Here is a 14,883-nt window from a genome sequence, read left to right as displayed (position 1 = left end):
ACACAAGCTTGGAAATCATCGACCGTCGAATTATCACTTCGGTATGTCTCTTGCTGAAGGCAACGCATGGACTCAAATGAAGGCCAAAGAGCAAGAACAGCAGCAATCGGAGCCAGACAGAGGCAAGTACTCACCTTTCCTTACACGCCTTTACCTTGTCTCTTTCTTCTGCAGCTAACTCAACATAAGAGCCAACTCCTAAGCCATCTACAACCACAGAAATCTCAGGAAAAGACTACGATCCTGACCTCGCTCTTCCTATGCTCCAATCGTCTCACAACGCTTCAGACGAGATGCCGTCTTCCGCTGCGAAGTCGAATGTGTTAGTTAAGCCTAACGTCACGAAGAAGAGGTCTACGACAGACCCCTCCGTCTCAACTGAGCGCACCTCGAACTCGAGATCAGAAGTCGCCGAGAAGAAGAAGAAGTCGAAGGTAGCAACACTACGGTCCAAATTCAGCTTCAAGGATATGGGAAAAGAGTATCGGAAAGATGTTCCTCCTTTGAGCAGTATGCCTAAGCTCGGCGGCGGATCGGGTACTGAGATCAAACGTGCTTTCTCTGACGGCGAGAGCCAGTCCAAGAAGAGTCATAACTTCAACGAAGCAAAGTTGTACGTTCCTAAGACAAGGACGAATGACGACGGTGCGCATCCGCAATCCGCTCCGCCTCAGACTTCTGAGTTCCGTGACTCCAGTCTGGACAATTCCGAGGATAGTATCGTGTCGTGTCCCTCTATGGAGACTCCAAGGAAGGCCAGTGAAGGTGAAAAGACTGAACCAACATTCAAGCATAGCCTTGTCCACAACACCGACGATAGCCAGAGCACCACGAACACCGATCTGGAGACTCTGCTACTCGGTGGCCCTTCCCCTCCATCCCGCACAGGCGAGTGCAAGAACACTGGTCAGCCAGAACTCATCCAGGTGCAGGATCGAGTCGCCAGCATGAAAGCCGAAAACAAAGACCTCGCATTGCCTTCCTCCCCATCTTCTCGACCTACTGCCGACGCCCGAGAATACTCGCCAACGGGATGCGGAACACCCTGCAAAGTGGCTGTCAAGGCCTCAAAGTCTTCACTCCTCGAGAAAGAAAGCCAGAAGACGACGCAACCTTTCATCGTCCACTCTCATCCTAAAGAGAATGGTCGCGAGGAACAGGCCGATGACCATCGGTTTCTGGACCCGCGAGAACCACCAGCTGTTCCTGCGCCTGCTCTGCCTAGCAGGTCACGAGCCCGAGAAGCTAAAGCCACCGTCGCCGTCGATGATAAGCAAGTTCTTACTGGCGTAACCAGTCATGGCGGGTATGCTCCTCCCCCTCCACACCCAGGCTACCAGAACACAGTGACCCTAGAGCAGCAACTCGCCTCGCATGTGGATTCTTTGCATTACCACGTCAGTACTGCTGTTAACAAACTTACCAGGACCTTCGAGGATGGCAGCAACTGGTCCACAGATCAAATTATGAAACGGGTCGAGGACATGTTCGACTCTGTTCGACTGTTGGAGGGCCAAGCCAACGCTCAGGAGAAGACTGTGAAAGACCTCCAACAGCAACTGATGAACACTCAGGCCCAAATCGCTATGGCACTACATGAGACCCTGTTAGTGGAGAAAAGGATGAAGGCTTTTGTTCAGGGCGAAATGGCCAAATTGAAGGATGAACTCATCGGGTTGATGATATCCAGCACGGGTGTTGCAAGGACCCAAGACCAAATCCAGGACGTGAGATTATATCAAGGACCTCAGGGAGCTTTCCGGTCTGATAAGCGTTACCAGCACCAGAACAAGAAGAAACAGAGGCAAATGCAGCTCAAACGAGACGAAATCAGCTTTAACAGACCCACTGACAACAAAAGTCCCATGACCGGACAAAACCAGGAAAGCAAACCTGCCCCTGTACAACGAGCTGATACCTCTGCAGGCAGGGCACCCGATCAAAAGATTCCAAGCAATGGTGTACCAACACCCACTGCTGCCTTCCGGCCTCCGAAACCCCAGACTGACGACACTCTTGTCCCAATAAAGCATGAGGGTCCCGCAGATCCTGGCGAGGAATTATTAGGAAGTCCCAGGGAAAAGGCTCACAGAATGCCTGTATCTAACCCTATGCCGTGCACGGCTTCCGTTGTCGCCGAGAGCAGCAAAAGTCAACCGATCCCAGAGCGTGAGTCTGCTAGTTGTCCCCGCAATGCTTTGAGCGGTGATTTTTTGAAGACTCCTAAGAAGAAAGGGGGAATGTTCAGTGGTTTTCGCCGGGACAAGGACAAGAAAGGTGATGGTGACAATCGTTCTTCGGGATACAGGCTTCAGATTCGTACACCGCGTCGCACGAGGGAAACAAACTGCAAGCCCATCAGCAGCAGTCAGGACGGTCAGCAGAGCCCTCACATCGCGATACCGACTCTTACAGAATCACACGCGGCGGCTGCAGGTACGTCGGTCACTTCAAGCACTACGACGACTGCGCCCATCGCGGCGGGCGCAGATATCCGCAGGGAAGACAGCCCTAGCCTAGTCCACCCTGCACTGCGCGACCCTCACCAGAAACAAATTATGGCCAACCGCGAGCAGCTTCGTCTTGCGCATCTTAATCGTCAGCTCCAGAATCCAGCTCCTCAGCAGCCTGGACACGGCCATCCTCTTCGCATATCACAGTCCTATCAAAGCTTGGGCAACCGAGACTCCACGTCTTCGGCTGCACCTGCATCCTCTCAATCATCGTTCGTCCCCTACGAACATCTCAATCACCCCGGATATGCATCTGGAATTTCAGTATCCACCAGCTCTTCCATGTCTTCTTTCCAGAACGTCAGACACTACCAGTCTCACATGCACTATCCTCACCCGTCGCCACCCCAGGGTCCCGGAACAGGACAGTTACAGTACTTTGCTCCTCATCTGATTCACCCAAATCAAGACCCGCACCATCCTCTTCCTGATCACGGTTATGGCCCCGGTCAGTTCGATGGCACCGGATGGCAAGACTATGGGAACGGATATTGACCTGGCAATGGGCCGATGGGGAATGACACGGCCTCTCAAGGGATCAATTTCGTTTGAGCAAGCTTCCTATCTATCATGATTGGAAACTCATTTGGTGACCTGATGAATGCTCGGTGTTATTGTCTTGGCTGAGTTGGTTGGATTGGTGTCTTTATGGCGGGTGTGGTCGAAATTTTCTTTGGTAGGCCTAGCCCATACGTCTCTTTTATCTGCTGGTTGCTGCGCTGTATTTCCCTTCTCCTCTATCTTTCTCTTTCTGGAAACAAGGAATCACCCTGAAAGGACGGGGTAGAGTATCTCGTCTCCTAATGTGTGATTTGGGCGGTCGTTGCTACGTTATCTGGAGCGGTGACGTACTGGTTGGTGCTTTGAGGGAGAACGATTGTACGAGTTTCGTCGTCCTTTTTCTCTCTTCTTGTTTAGCTCAGACCTCAATCAGCAATAGTACGATTGGCTTTTATTTCTTGTCTTAGTCTTTCCTAAATTTGTACTCCAGCTATTTTCAGTTCATTAATCAGAACCAAAAAAAAGCACGTCCCTACGCTCGTCGTAGTAGAAATAGAAGTATCGTAGGAGCAAATCAGTGTACCCAGATAGACCATCGCACCTTCCTCGTTTCCCGTTAACTTCTACCCCCCAAAGAAGGGAGGAACGACCGTGAGTCCGGTAAGGGGAGGAACGAGTCACCGAGGTAACAGGGCAGTCCACCTTCCTTCTTTGCTGCAGTTGGACCGCGGCATCGAAGGAAGGAATGACCGTGGACTCAAGAAAGTTTAGTGAGGGAAAGAGCGTCCTGTAACTGATGGTGCGGGCTGATGTGCTCGAACTTGAAGCTGATGGTCCTATATACTATGCAATAGTAGTCTACTGAGCTACGGGAATATGCGAACTACGTAGCCACTAATCTCACAACAGCTGAATACGGCAGCGAAAGAACCATCCCCATAATTATGCTCTCTAAGTACTCCGCAAGTATAACCCTTTTATCTATACGCAAATCCCAGTACATAACATTAATCCCTCGTAACAATCATCTTCTCAATCCCGGTGACAGCATCTCTAACAGCAGGACAATAATGCAAGCGGAGCAACTCTCCTTCCCAAATCGTGCCCGCAAAGACATTCGTCGCTTCGAAGTCCGTTGCGTACGGGTTAAACACACCGTCGCCTTTGCGCTCCTCGCTGTACCATAACGAGGAAATGCGGCGCGCGTTGTGCTTGGCTAGCTTGTCTAATAGTGCGAGGGTGGCGAGGGCAGATTTCTCGGGGACCTGTAGAGATGTCGTCATGAGACGCTTCGCGAAGCTGGCGAGGCGGACGGGAGGCGGGAGGCCATTTGCGCGAGAGATGAGAGAGGCGTTGAGGCAGCGGAGGAGGAGGACGATGGGTGTTTGGAAGTTGACTTTGCGTTTGCGGGGGTCTTGAGGGGTATTTTGGGGAGAGGAGTTGGGGTCGGGTAGGCGGAGGGCGTCAGAGGCGTTGGGGTTGTACTCGACATCCGGGTTTGTGGAGAGAGAGTAGAGAGTTCGGTAGAGGTGTTTGATGAAGAAGCTGAGGTCGAGGTGAAGGGCTGCGGCGGCTTTGCTGGCGTCTTGGCCCTCGAGGAGGGCGAAGGCGGTTACGGTGCAGAGGAGGGATTCACGGGTGGAATCACGGGGTGCGGAAGTGCTGTTGGGAGTTTCTTCGTCCGATTCTTCGTCACCATTGTCGTTGTCACCCAGGTTCAGTTCATCTTCTTCAGCGTGGCCGATGAGGTCTTTAAGGGCTTCAAGCAGATCGCCGAAGAAGTCTTGGTTGATCATGTGGGCATATTTGGCGAGACCTTCGAGGACAGGGCCCATGAGGTTGGGCACGCGGAGTTTCAGAATGCGGAAGTAAATTCCAAAGACGAGCTTCAGTGTTTCTGCTTGGCTCTTGTCTCGAGCCTCGTGCGATACCAGGGCGTCTGCCTCTTTCATGTCCTTCTCGACGGCCTTGCGTTCCTTCTCGAGCTTGCGGTTTCGCTTGGTGCGGAATTCCTTCTTCTGTTTCGGTTTCTTGCCACCGATGGTTTCTTCGTCGTTGTCGCGGTCGACCCGGTCTCTTGAGGCTTTTGAGGAGAATTCACGAAGCAGTCGGAGGCTGAGGAATGTATCGAGAACGCTTCCGTGAATCTTGAAGTCTCTTGCCTTCATCATCTTTGATAGAAGGCGGACAGCTTCAAGGGAAACTACTCCGTCGTCATCTTTGTGAAACACCTCCTGCAGGGTATCGCGGCACTTGATGAAGTCGTCATCGACGCGTTTTCGAGCCAGCTGATTGACAATGATCCTCAGTAGTTCGGCCCGGAAGTTGAAATGCGGCACAGCAAGGAGCAGGCTGCATGCGCAATTTAGTGCAACGCTCTTTATTCCTGCATCAGCAGTTGCCTTATCTTTCGAGGACTTGGTAAAGGCCAGCAGTGTCTGAATGTAGTGCTTGTAGCCCGAGAGAAGCGATTGTTCGTAGTTCCGCAGTTTGCGCACTTCCTTTGAGATCTTCCCAGACGTCTCTTCATCGCTAAGAGGGCGAATACGGTATCCTGGTATCACATCCTTGTATACTGCAGCCTGTGACAAAAGTGCCAATTTCTTGACTGCGACGTGCGTGTCACCCTCCATCATTTCAGCCATTATCTTGAACGACGAAATATGTTCTTCTGGGTCTTCGTTGATCAGCGTCGCAGCTCGGGCAATCTCCTCCTTCGCTTGTATAATTTGCTGTTTCAATGGAATTTTCGGCGCCTCTTCTTCGCTTTCTTCCGCATCGTCCTCCGTGTCGCCGTCCTCCCCATCGCTGTCGGTCCCAAGAAAGCTGTCTACCTCTTCAGCCTCGGACTCGGCCTCGGGCACTTCAGGTTCGACATTTTTGAAACCCTCGGAGGTCTTGATTGGTAGCCTTGTTCTCTCCTTCTCCTTCTTGTTCAGCTTGCGCGGGCGTTGCTCGTAGTCCTGTTCGAGGTCCCACTCGGCGGCGTGGGAGTAAAAGTCTCCTAAAGATTTCGAGGCGTTTTCGTCTTCGCCCGGCGGGCTAACACGTCTTCTCTTAGTCGTCCGACCGGTGCCCATCTCTGTCTCGTGCGTCTGGAGTCGGGATGGAGCTGTGAAAGTTGGGGAGCAACTGGTGGTCTGGAAACTTTTTTTTTCTATTTTTCCAGCGCCAAGAAATCCCGCTAGTCGCCGATCCACTGCCAGACTCCAGTACTCCGCAGTCCAAGCAGCGTTGGCGATTTGATCAAAGCAGGGAAGGTCTTTGAAGGATTATCAAGAGCCCCTTGATTGAAAGGAAACCCTCCAGGAGATTGACCTTTAATCAAGTCTCAGATCGAAAGAACCTGGGGCATCAGTCCAAAACAGGCAGGTGCCCTGAATAGCCTCACGTGCCTGGATCAGTCAGCAACGGCAGCAAAGGCAACTCTCTCAAGTGAGCCCAAGGCATAGACCAAAGCCTCTGTCAATTTCTCTTCTTTCTCGGCCAGTCAACCTTTACTCATAGAGACGAGTCTCTCAAATGAGTCTTTGGCTCTCGTTCGTCTTTTCTTATCATTCTCAGCCTCTACAACAACACACAGGCTTTGCCCCTCATCGTCTGTCACCCCGCCATGCCTCCGTACTCCGCGGCTCAGAAGCAACAGATAGCTCAATTTGTGAGCTTCACACAAGCAAAGGATACAATTGCGACAAAGGTAAAAACTCACAGATTGTTCCTTTCCTAAGTACCGTTTCTTGCTGCCGATATGTCTCTTCTCGGCGCTTCAATCATTATCACGTGACGCTCTTTTACTGACTGGTTGGTGACAGTTCCTGAGGAATGCTCGGTGGAACACCGAAGAGGCTATCGATGCGTAAGTTAGCATTTTATTTTGATTCTAGTTTGTCTTTGGTGCATCGAGGATGGCGGCTTCATTGTCGGAGCTCGGCATTGCATCACTCAACAGCTTGGGGCCCTTGCGTATAGTGAAATCCGCGTTGCCCTGGTGTAAGATGATTTATATTGCGTTGCACAATCGGGAGTTGCCATTTTCTTGTTTTCCGGTCTTCCTGCTATGCGGCTACTTTGTAGCATGCCATTCCTTGCCTTCCTAGTTGGCTCCTGAAGCGGGATGTCTTCTAGCAATTATGCCATGGCTTATTCGGATTACGGGGCTTCAGATGCGCATGGCCCCTTGAGGTGACCTTGGGTACTACTCTGTTGGGTTACAGGCAAAGTGTTTATACTCTGCAACCAGCTAGTCTATCCATCAAGGTGCAAGCGAAAATTAGTACTCATGCTGGACGAGTCCACTGATGAAGATGCATTGCTTTTCTCGAGATCATACCTCTGCGGACTTGTGTTCTACAAAAATAATTTACTTGGTACCTCCAGATTGAATACTAACATGGGTCCAGGTACTTTCAAAGCTCACAGGGTGGAAGCGGATCAACATCCGCCTTAAGCCAGGTATTCGACAAATACAGAGGTATTCTGCCCTAAGCCCCAGTCATTCTTGAGACCAGCAAGCTAACGACATCTAGATTCACCGGAGGAGAACCCAGACACCATCGGCATTGAAGGCGCCATGCGCTACCTAGCAGACATCGAAGTCGAGCTAGACGAAGTAACCTGCCTCGCCATCGCCGAGCTCCTCCAATCCCCATCCATGGGCGAGTTCACCCGCGTAGGCTTCATCAACGGCTGGAGATCCGTCCAGTAAGCCAACCCTATATCCCAATCTACCATGAATAAATCCGTTTAAACACCTCCCTGAACTAATACAGATGCGACACGATCCCCAAAATGACTGCTCACTCTGCCACCCTCCGCGCCAAAATCCCCACAGACCCCTCCCTATTCCGTCGCATCTACCGGTACACATTCCCCCTCTGCCTGGTCCAAGGCCAACGAAACCTCCAATTTGAAATCGCCGTCGAACAGTGGAACCTCTTCTTCACGCCTCCTAAGGGCGGCGTCGCATGGAACACGCACACGACACCCTGGCTCGACTGGTGGGTTGAGTTCCTTAACAGCCGTGGGAAGAGACCGGTCAATAAGGATCTGTGGAACCAGGTTGAGGTTTTCATGAGGAAGACGCATGAGGATGAGAAGTTTGGGTGGTGGAGTGAGGATGGGGCTTGGCCGGGGGCGTTGGATGATTTTGTGGGGTGGGTTCGGGAGAAGAGGGGGGGAGGGGATGGGATAGAGGTTGAGTGATTGATTGATTGATTGGTGGGTAGGCTAGTAGATCTAGGTATTGATGTGTATGGACGGCTGGGGTTGAAGGGGCCGTGGTGCGGAGATGTATTGATTTTCGTATACCTTTGTTCCTCTATCACACAATCCTAGTAAATACGTAGCAGCCAAACACAATTGGCTCCGTCCAGGTCCCAAGGACACAGTCCCTTGTACATACTGCATCAAAGCACAACACAGCCGTGCCCGCTTTTAAGAAAATGCACAAAACGGCATTATATATTCGAAACTATGTAATATACGTAAATAGCCTCACTCAAGGAAACATAAAGAAACAACCATTCGTCGTAAAAAGATAAACCATATCTTCGTCTAGGTGACGGTTCAAGATTTAGTTAGGGATATTCTTTGCTCGGCAATGCAAAGATGATAATCTTTCAAGATGCCGGAAACAAAAAATGATAATGCGTAGAGGGATTGGGGGTATGTAGCGGGGGTGGGGAGAAGGTATCGGGGTTGTTGATAGTCCATAATGGCGTGTGCTCTTTCTCGTTCTGGTCAAACATGGAAGGCTTGCCGGTTGCCGACCTCGGGGATATCATAGAGGCTTCCTGAGTTTTGGCGGCGAATGAGATGGAGAGCTAAATCCTCTACCGGTAGTCAGGGCCGCGAGGGTCCTTCTCGTACTCACTGCCGGGGCCCCCGCGGCGCGAGTCATAGCGCTGTAAAAATAAAGTTAGTTATTGTGAATACCAACGACTAGGGGTTACGCACCTTTCGCAGAGCTTCGAGACGCTTTCTCTTGGTGTGAGTGTTGACGTAGGTTCCGATGAAGAATCCGACAATGTTGAAGAATGGCACCCAGGTTTGCTCAGGGAGGAACTTCTGGGCGAAAGCCAGGGCCAGCGGCGAGGTGATCCAGCTGACCTTCATGACGGGGAAGAAACCGGCCTTGACGGTGGCGCGGACCTGGTGGAAGGTGCGGGCACCGGCGATGATGGCCATGCAGGTCAGGTAGACCACGTTTTGGATGGGGGAGACCTGAAAAGTCGCGGTTAGTTTGCCGATTGTATATCGCCGATGGGGGTACGATACGTACAATCAGGTTGCTGGCGAGGATCTGGCAAACCTTGGCCTTCAAGCTGGTGCGACCCGCGAAAACCTTCTGGAGGATGCCGACGAGGACATGGCCCAGAGGGGCGCTGATGAACATTCCGTACAAGAGCATCTTGGGCACGCGAGAGCTGAAGTAGTGACCGTGCTTGCTCACATCGTTGGCGAGGTAAGAGGCGAGGAACTCTTGCGCGGACGACAGCACACCCGAGGTGAGCATCTTCGTGCGCAGCGGATTGGACTGCAGCTGCTTGAGGTACATCTACAGACGCGGGATATCCGGTCAGCAAGCCAATTCCCAGTACCAAGATCGCGACTATCGCAAAGTGAAACGTACGGCGAGGTATCCGGTCTCGGGGTTGCCTCCAGTCAAGCGCTCGCCGACCTTATGCGCCAGCTCCTTTGTGTCTGCCCGGAGGGATGTCTCGGCCGCAGCATCCGCAACGGCGGCAGCGGTCTTTTTGGCTTCCTCGAATTTGACCGACATGGCTGCGATGGTGGAGGAGCGATAAGATGGCGCCTACAGCGATCGAAAACGCGGTGAGCTGAAAGAAAAGCAACGAGGCAGAAAGGCGATGGCAGACGATGTGGAAAGAAAGATGGAGCGAAAGAGACGTGGCGGGTCAGGCACGACGATAAAAAAATATGGGGTTGGGGACTGCTGGGCGAATCGCAATGATAGGCCAGGGGGGTGGTGTTTGTTTATGGAGAGGCTGGACAACAGCAGACCGGGAGTCCAATGCTTACCGAGGTCTGAGCGGAGTCAATGGGCTTCCTCAGCGGCGCTTAAAGGAACTGCACGCGTTCGGAGAAATAATGCAGATGCTTTGGATAGATCTGACAGTCGACCAGATTGAAGAATCGGTCAGGGTCAGGAACCTCCAGGGCAGGAATGTGGTCTGGAGATGACAGTGGAGGGGACGATCGTGTCGGCCACGAGTTGGAGCCCGGCAGATGGCGCTCTTATAAGCCGTTCTGGCCCTGCGGCTTCGGACTCCGCCGACTGCCAGCTGCCGTGCTCGCAACGACTATCTATATCTAATTCAATTGAACTAAATACTCAGTATAGCCCGTATGGTCCGTAATGAATTGAGGTCACAATCTTCGTACTCAATTACTTGAGCCTTAAGCTATTTGCTCATAATTACTCTGTATACAGTGCTTGTAGTGTTGTGATGATGCATCTTCGTGCCCGATTGATGCCTCAGGCATGATTTAGGACGCAATTGTATGCCAAAAAGAGTAACCTGAAAGGTATCAAGTCCCTTAATGCAGGCAGTGACTATAATACTTGAATTGCAGTATGCTATACACTTTCAACATACCTGATGACAGATCTTATGGGGGACCACTGTCACTCTTTCAAATGGGGTTACGTTGTGAAGGAGTGCACCAGGGTTACGCCGAGAGAATATTGCCTCTTGATGACTCTTGCAGAACCCAAACACTGAGGAACCTTTCATAACACTGCCTTTTTATCAATGTTCCCCATGAGATTCTAGCAGGAATGGACAGCGAAGAGCTGGCTTCCTATCCAGTTCTGGTGGGTGTATCTCCAGACATGGCATCAGACGTGACCTTTGAACACCTCGAATCAGTAGACGCGACTGGGGACGATTTTGACACAGCCGATGAGCCGGTCAGTGCAGGGGATACTTCTCATCTGTACACCGTACGCCCCTTGATCATCTCACCCCCGCGCCAACCTCCTCTTCAAAACAACTGTTATCACAGTACCGTGACGCGCCAGTGGAGGATTGACGAGCATGAGACCTGCAACTCTTGCGGCAGAAAACCATTCCTCAGATGGTTCTACCTGTGCACGGAGGACACCTCAGGATACACGGCGTCGATCGACCAAAGTGGCTCCCTCTTGAGCGAATGGATAACGGAGGCGATTCTTGACGGCGAATATACCGTCGAGGAGAGGGACCTTCTGATCGAACAGAAGCTGAAGGTATTGAGCGTTTGCGAGTGGGAAAGGAACCGAGCTGGAGCCCATTTCAATGCTAATCAGGGCAATCAACACCAACACGGTCTCAATCAACCCCCCGGCTCGAATTTCAACGCACCGCAGATCCCCTCACGCCCTTCGCGCTGCCATTACAGGGCATGTTATCACTGCGACCGCAAACTGCAGGAGCGAACTTTGCTGGGCCTCAACGCCGTCTGTGACGACCCCAATGTGAGGCCCCCGAGCGCCTGGGATTTGTGGGAGACACCGGTGTCCGATGCAAGAGTTGTTAGGAACCTCGGATTACGCGCTCCTCGTCCTCCTCAGCCACCTCCTCATTCTTCGCAATACGTATACGTTCATCCCATCGTCGTCACATCAGACGGACTTCTCGACTCTACCTGACTGGGTATGAGTCGTCACTGGATATCGCCCTTCAGAGCAACTTGTCGACCATTGACGAGATTTGTGAGGAGATGGCGACTCTGAGCAATAACGTCTGCGATGGAATGAGCCATGCCCTGGATTCTGAGCAAGCTCTGTTTCTTCAGACTGACAACAAGGAAACCGAATGTCTGGTCAGCAGCCATGAGGATGATGGGGACAGTGAGGGGTCACTTTATTCTTGACCGGGAGACTTCTGGAAAGATATTTCATCCAAAACGGTAGGCTGAAAGGGCTTTAGCATGATTCTCAAATTTAATGATACCAAAGCCTGTAATATGATTATTGCTTGGACCTCGGGAGCAGGACCCGACTAGAGAGGAAGAAGGTCAACTCGAGTGCTGTTGAGCACAAAATGTAACTCATATAAGCTGTCAATTGATTTCGTTATCTGTAAGCTCCAACTCCTATGAATTATCCAAAATCCATTTCAAGACTCAACGGAAAATGAGACGGAACTGGACGTTCGGAAATCGAACAAGAGAAGCAGCATGTCGGTATCTGACGGCGGGCATTCCGAGCCTCGGCACCAGGCCGAATCGGGTCGATCAGCTATATCGTGACAGCCCGGCGACATGGAGACTCTTAAATTTCCCACCCCCCATCAACCGTGGGATGTCTCCCTTGTTCCCCCGTTCCCCCTTTCCATGAGCTTACGACAGGATCATAGTCCTATCCATCTCCCTCAGACACCATCACCATGACGGATAGTTCATCCAATGCTGAGAAGCCACTGAGCTCCGCCGGAGGGAGCTCACCTCCGATATCGTCCAGAGAAGCTGCGCAGCGCCGGTTGCTGGCAGCTCTTTTGACAGCGGATAGACTGAATGAGCGTGTGAACAAGTGAGACTATCCGAAGTGATTTCGCGCGTATACCACAACCACCGCGAACCCAACCCCTCGATGTAATCGCCCAGCTAATGAAGATCAACTCTATAGAATCCTCTCAACAGCATCCGGCCAAGAACGCACCTTCGCCTTCATGCAATACACCTCCCACGCACTGCACCACCTCCTCGCCTCAGCGCCTTCCATCGCCCTTCAAACCCGCCTCAGTCTCCTCGCGCGCCTCCGCTCAAGCGCCCAACTCCAACCCGGGAAATCCAACCCAACTCCAACCGCACAGACCTCCCCCCTCCTCGCCCTCTCCGCCCTCATGTCCCAAGCGCGATTCATGCTCCGACTCCTCGGCCTGCCCGAACTTATAGCCTGGGGCTCTGCAACGCTCAAATCCCCGCCGTCTGACAGGATAATGTACGGCCTCACCCTCCTACAAGTCCTCAGCAACATCCTCTACCAGTTCCTCGAGAACGCGGCCTTCCTCAGCTCGAAGGGCGTGATCCCCGCCCGCTGGCTCGAGCGGTACGGCAGCGTCGGGAAATGGGATCTATGGAGTACACGGTTCTGGCTGGGCCATATCATTCTGCAGTATTTTGTGCTGTGGAGGGCTAGGGAGTTGCGCAATAGCGCCGAGGAAGCGGGAGCATCGAGGGAGAAGCAAGATGCGCTGAGGGCCGAGGTTCGCGCTTGGAAGAAGAGTCTCGTGAATAACGCCTGTTGGACGCCGTTGTGCTTGCATTGGAGTTTTGAGGAGGGAATTGGGTTCCCTGGGCCGTTGACAGGCTTTGTGAGTTTTTTGGCGGGGGCTTGGGGGTTTGCTGATTTGTGGGCTTCTACGTTATAGATGTTGGTACTTCAGGATGTGTAAAGCCATATTCTTGATTCTAGTAGCTAGTTTAGGGAAATGCTAGATGCGAGAGCTAGGATAAAGAAACGCTGCCCAAGACACGCCGATGCGGGTATCCAAATCAACGCCTAGAACGAACCAGTATCATTGATCGCGGCAAAAATGCCAAGAATACGCCATCTCATCTTCCACCTTGCTCTGCTGTTCCACGATATTCGCGTAGAGTTGCCCGGCCAAAAAGCCATCTACAGGCCAGTACGAGGTGCTCATGGGCTCCAAGCCCTGCATGTCCATCTTCTCGGGCCTCCAGACAAACGCCGCAGCATCAAGGTACTTCCAACACTTAGCGTCATACCCATGAATCTTGCCGATGAAGGAGACATGGACTCTAACGTCGGCAATGATGTTCTGCGCAGATATACCGCATTCGAGCTCTGAAATGTCACTGCGCTGCTCTGGAGTTAAGCCAAAGATAAGCATCCCTTGTACTGCGTCACCCCGGGTCATGGACGGCTTTATGACGGGTAAGCCTGGCTCGCCTTTTTCTGAGAAGTGGTAGAGTTTGTGATCAGGGAGAGTTGCGGGGATCATGTCAATCCCAGATTCCCCGGTTGTTGGACTTGTTGAGGGGACGTCAGCGAAATACTTCAGGACTGTTGGGAGCATCAAATGGTCGTAGACGAAGATAGGTGGGAAGCTGGACCTTGAGCAGAGGGTCTCTATCTCTCCGTTCTTTAACGGGGATCTGTTCAGCGTAGCTTTGAATTCATCTGGGTAAGATTCATTGCACTCCACCTTCGGTTTTGAAAGGTCGCCGGTTTGAGAAAACCGCGATGAAGGCGGGAAATAGTGCATGGTTATCTGCTTTCTCTGGCATATGACTGACAATCTCGACGGTATTCTTCAGGCTTGAGCAACGGATTCACTAAGATTATTGGGACGACAAGGGTGAGTCGGACAAATGCAGTTTAGAAACAGTCCTGGGGAGTCGCAGGACCTCTCTTCCCTCCTTGCGGGCTGAATTAGACTAGACTGAATCATAGATATCATCAAAGGCATATCATGGTGATTCATGACGGACTTCGAACACGCGTTAAAAAGTTAGTTGTTGTATACAGATCATAGCGGAGTCTATCAAAGCATTAGTGCACATCCATGGTTTAGGAGCTGTTGCCGCAATTCCCGTTGCCTATTGAAAGGCTAGGAACAAAGCAGCCTGGCGAGGCATTCTTCCAGCCAGTTCTTTTAACGTAGCCAGGGTAGAACTTGAGCAGAACTTGAGCAAGGCTGCATCCATGGTAAAGTAGGATGCCTGAAGCCCTGAGGCACCGAACAGCTAGGGTCCAGGCCGGAGCTTCGTGCGTTGTCCAGGCTGACGTAGTCCATGGTAGCCTGAAGCCTGGGAGGCGCAACAAAAAAACCGCTGCGATCTCTGCACAACTGGCAGAATGGCGAAGGTGACAAATCTGACACAGTTGGTGAAGAAGAAA

General features: G+C 51.9%; 8 protein-coding genes across 8 annotated transcripts; 5 read left to right on the top strand and 3 right to left on the bottom strand.

The window, feature by feature from the left end:
- Positions 1-293: 293 nt before the first annotated feature.
- On the top strand, positions 294-3,008 carry BDV17DRAFT_288480 (uncharacterized protein; the record flags this gene model as incomplete). Its single annotated transcript, XM_073761425.1, has 1 exon — positions 294-3,008. The coding sequence occupies one exon, from the start codon at positions 294-296 to the stop codon at positions 3,006-3,008; it is 2,715 nt and encodes a 904-aa protein (XP_073618743.1).
- Positions 2,854-3,340, top strand: BDV17DRAFT_255613 (uncharacterized protein). The gene has a single exon (XM_073756952.1). The coding sequence runs from the start codon at positions 3,115-3,117 to the stop codon at positions 3,298-3,300; it is 186 nt and encodes a 61-aa protein (XP_073618742.1). The 5' UTR covers positions 2,854-3,114; the 3' UTR covers positions 3,301-3,340.
- A 615-nt stretch (positions 3,341-3,955) lies between these two features.
- BDV17DRAFT_255612 (nuclear export protein Noc3) lies at positions 3,956-6,118 on the bottom strand. The gene has a single exon (XM_073756951.1). The coding sequence runs from the start codon at positions 6,092-6,094 to the stop codon at positions 4,022-4,024; it is 2,073 nt and encodes a 690-aa protein (XP_073618741.1). The 5' UTR covers positions 6,095-6,118; the 3' UTR covers positions 3,956-4,021.
- A 326-nt stretch (positions 6,119-6,444) lies between these two features.
- On the top strand, positions 6,445-8,233 carry BDV17DRAFT_228619 (DCN1 family protein). Its single transcript, XM_073755735.1, has 5 exons — positions 6,445-6,711; positions 6,827-6,870; positions 7,415-7,485; positions 7,541-7,715; positions 7,784-8,233. The coding sequence occupies exons 1-5, from the start codon at positions 6,628-6,630 to the stop codon at positions 8,214-8,216; spliced, it is 807 nt and encodes a 268-aa protein (XP_073618740.1). The 5' UTR covers positions 6,445-6,627; the 3' UTR covers positions 8,217-8,233.
- A 399-nt stretch (positions 8,234-8,632) lies between these two features.
- On the bottom strand, positions 8,633-9,939 carry BDV17DRAFT_228643 (Mpv17/PMP22 family protein). Its single transcript, XM_073755736.1, has 4 exons — positions 9,646-9,939; positions 9,295-9,570; positions 8,970-9,236; positions 8,633-8,917 (listed from the first exon to the last, which is right to left on the bottom strand). The coding sequence occupies exons 1-4, from the start codon at positions 9,793-9,795 to the stop codon at positions 8,846-8,848; spliced, it is 765 nt and encodes a 254-aa protein (XP_073618739.1). The 5' UTR covers positions 9,796-9,939; the 3' UTR covers positions 8,633-8,845.
- Positions 9,940-10,869: 930 nt separating this feature from the next.
- On the top strand, positions 10,870-11,667 carry BDV17DRAFT_288476 (uncharacterized protein; the record flags this gene model as incomplete). The annotated part of the gene is made up of 1 exon (XM_073761424.1): positions 10,870-11,667. The coding sequence occupies one exon, from the start codon at positions 10,870-10,872 to the stop codon at positions 11,665-11,667; it is 798 nt and encodes a 265-aa protein (XP_073618738.1).
- Positions 11,668-12,318: 651 nt separating this feature from the next.
- BDV17DRAFT_255602 (uncharacterized protein) lies at positions 12,319-13,426 on the top strand. Its single transcript, XM_073756950.1, has 2 exons — positions 12,319-12,549; positions 12,646-13,426. Exons 1-2 carry the CDS (start codon positions 12,407-12,409, stop codon positions 13,388-13,390), a joined length of 888 nt encoding a protein of 295 aa, XP_073618737.1. The 5' UTR covers positions 12,319-12,406; the 3' UTR covers positions 13,391-13,426.
- A 1-nt stretch (position 13,427) lies between these two features.
- Positions 13,428-14,856, bottom strand: BDV17DRAFT_255601 (gamma-glutamylcyclotransferase family protein). Its single transcript, XM_073756949.1, has one exon. The coding sequence runs from the start codon at positions 14,246-14,248 to the stop codon at positions 13,538-13,540; it is 711 nt and encodes a 236-aa protein (XP_073618736.1). The 5' UTR covers positions 14,249-14,856; the 3' UTR covers positions 13,428-13,537.
- Positions 14,857-14,883: the final 27 nt, after the last annotated feature.

The sequence above is a fragment of the Aspergillus undulatus genome (genome assembly GCF_047715775.1).
Source record: "Aspergillus undulatus strain CBS 261.88 unplaced genomic scaffold BDV17scaffold_8, whole genome shotgun sequence".
Lineage (NCBI taxonomy): Eukaryota > Fungi > Ascomycota > Eurotiomycetes > Eurotiales > Aspergillaceae > Aspergillus > Aspergillus undulatus.
Note: the sequence above shows the minus strand (reverse complement) of the source record. Positions and strands in the feature narration are given on the sequence as shown.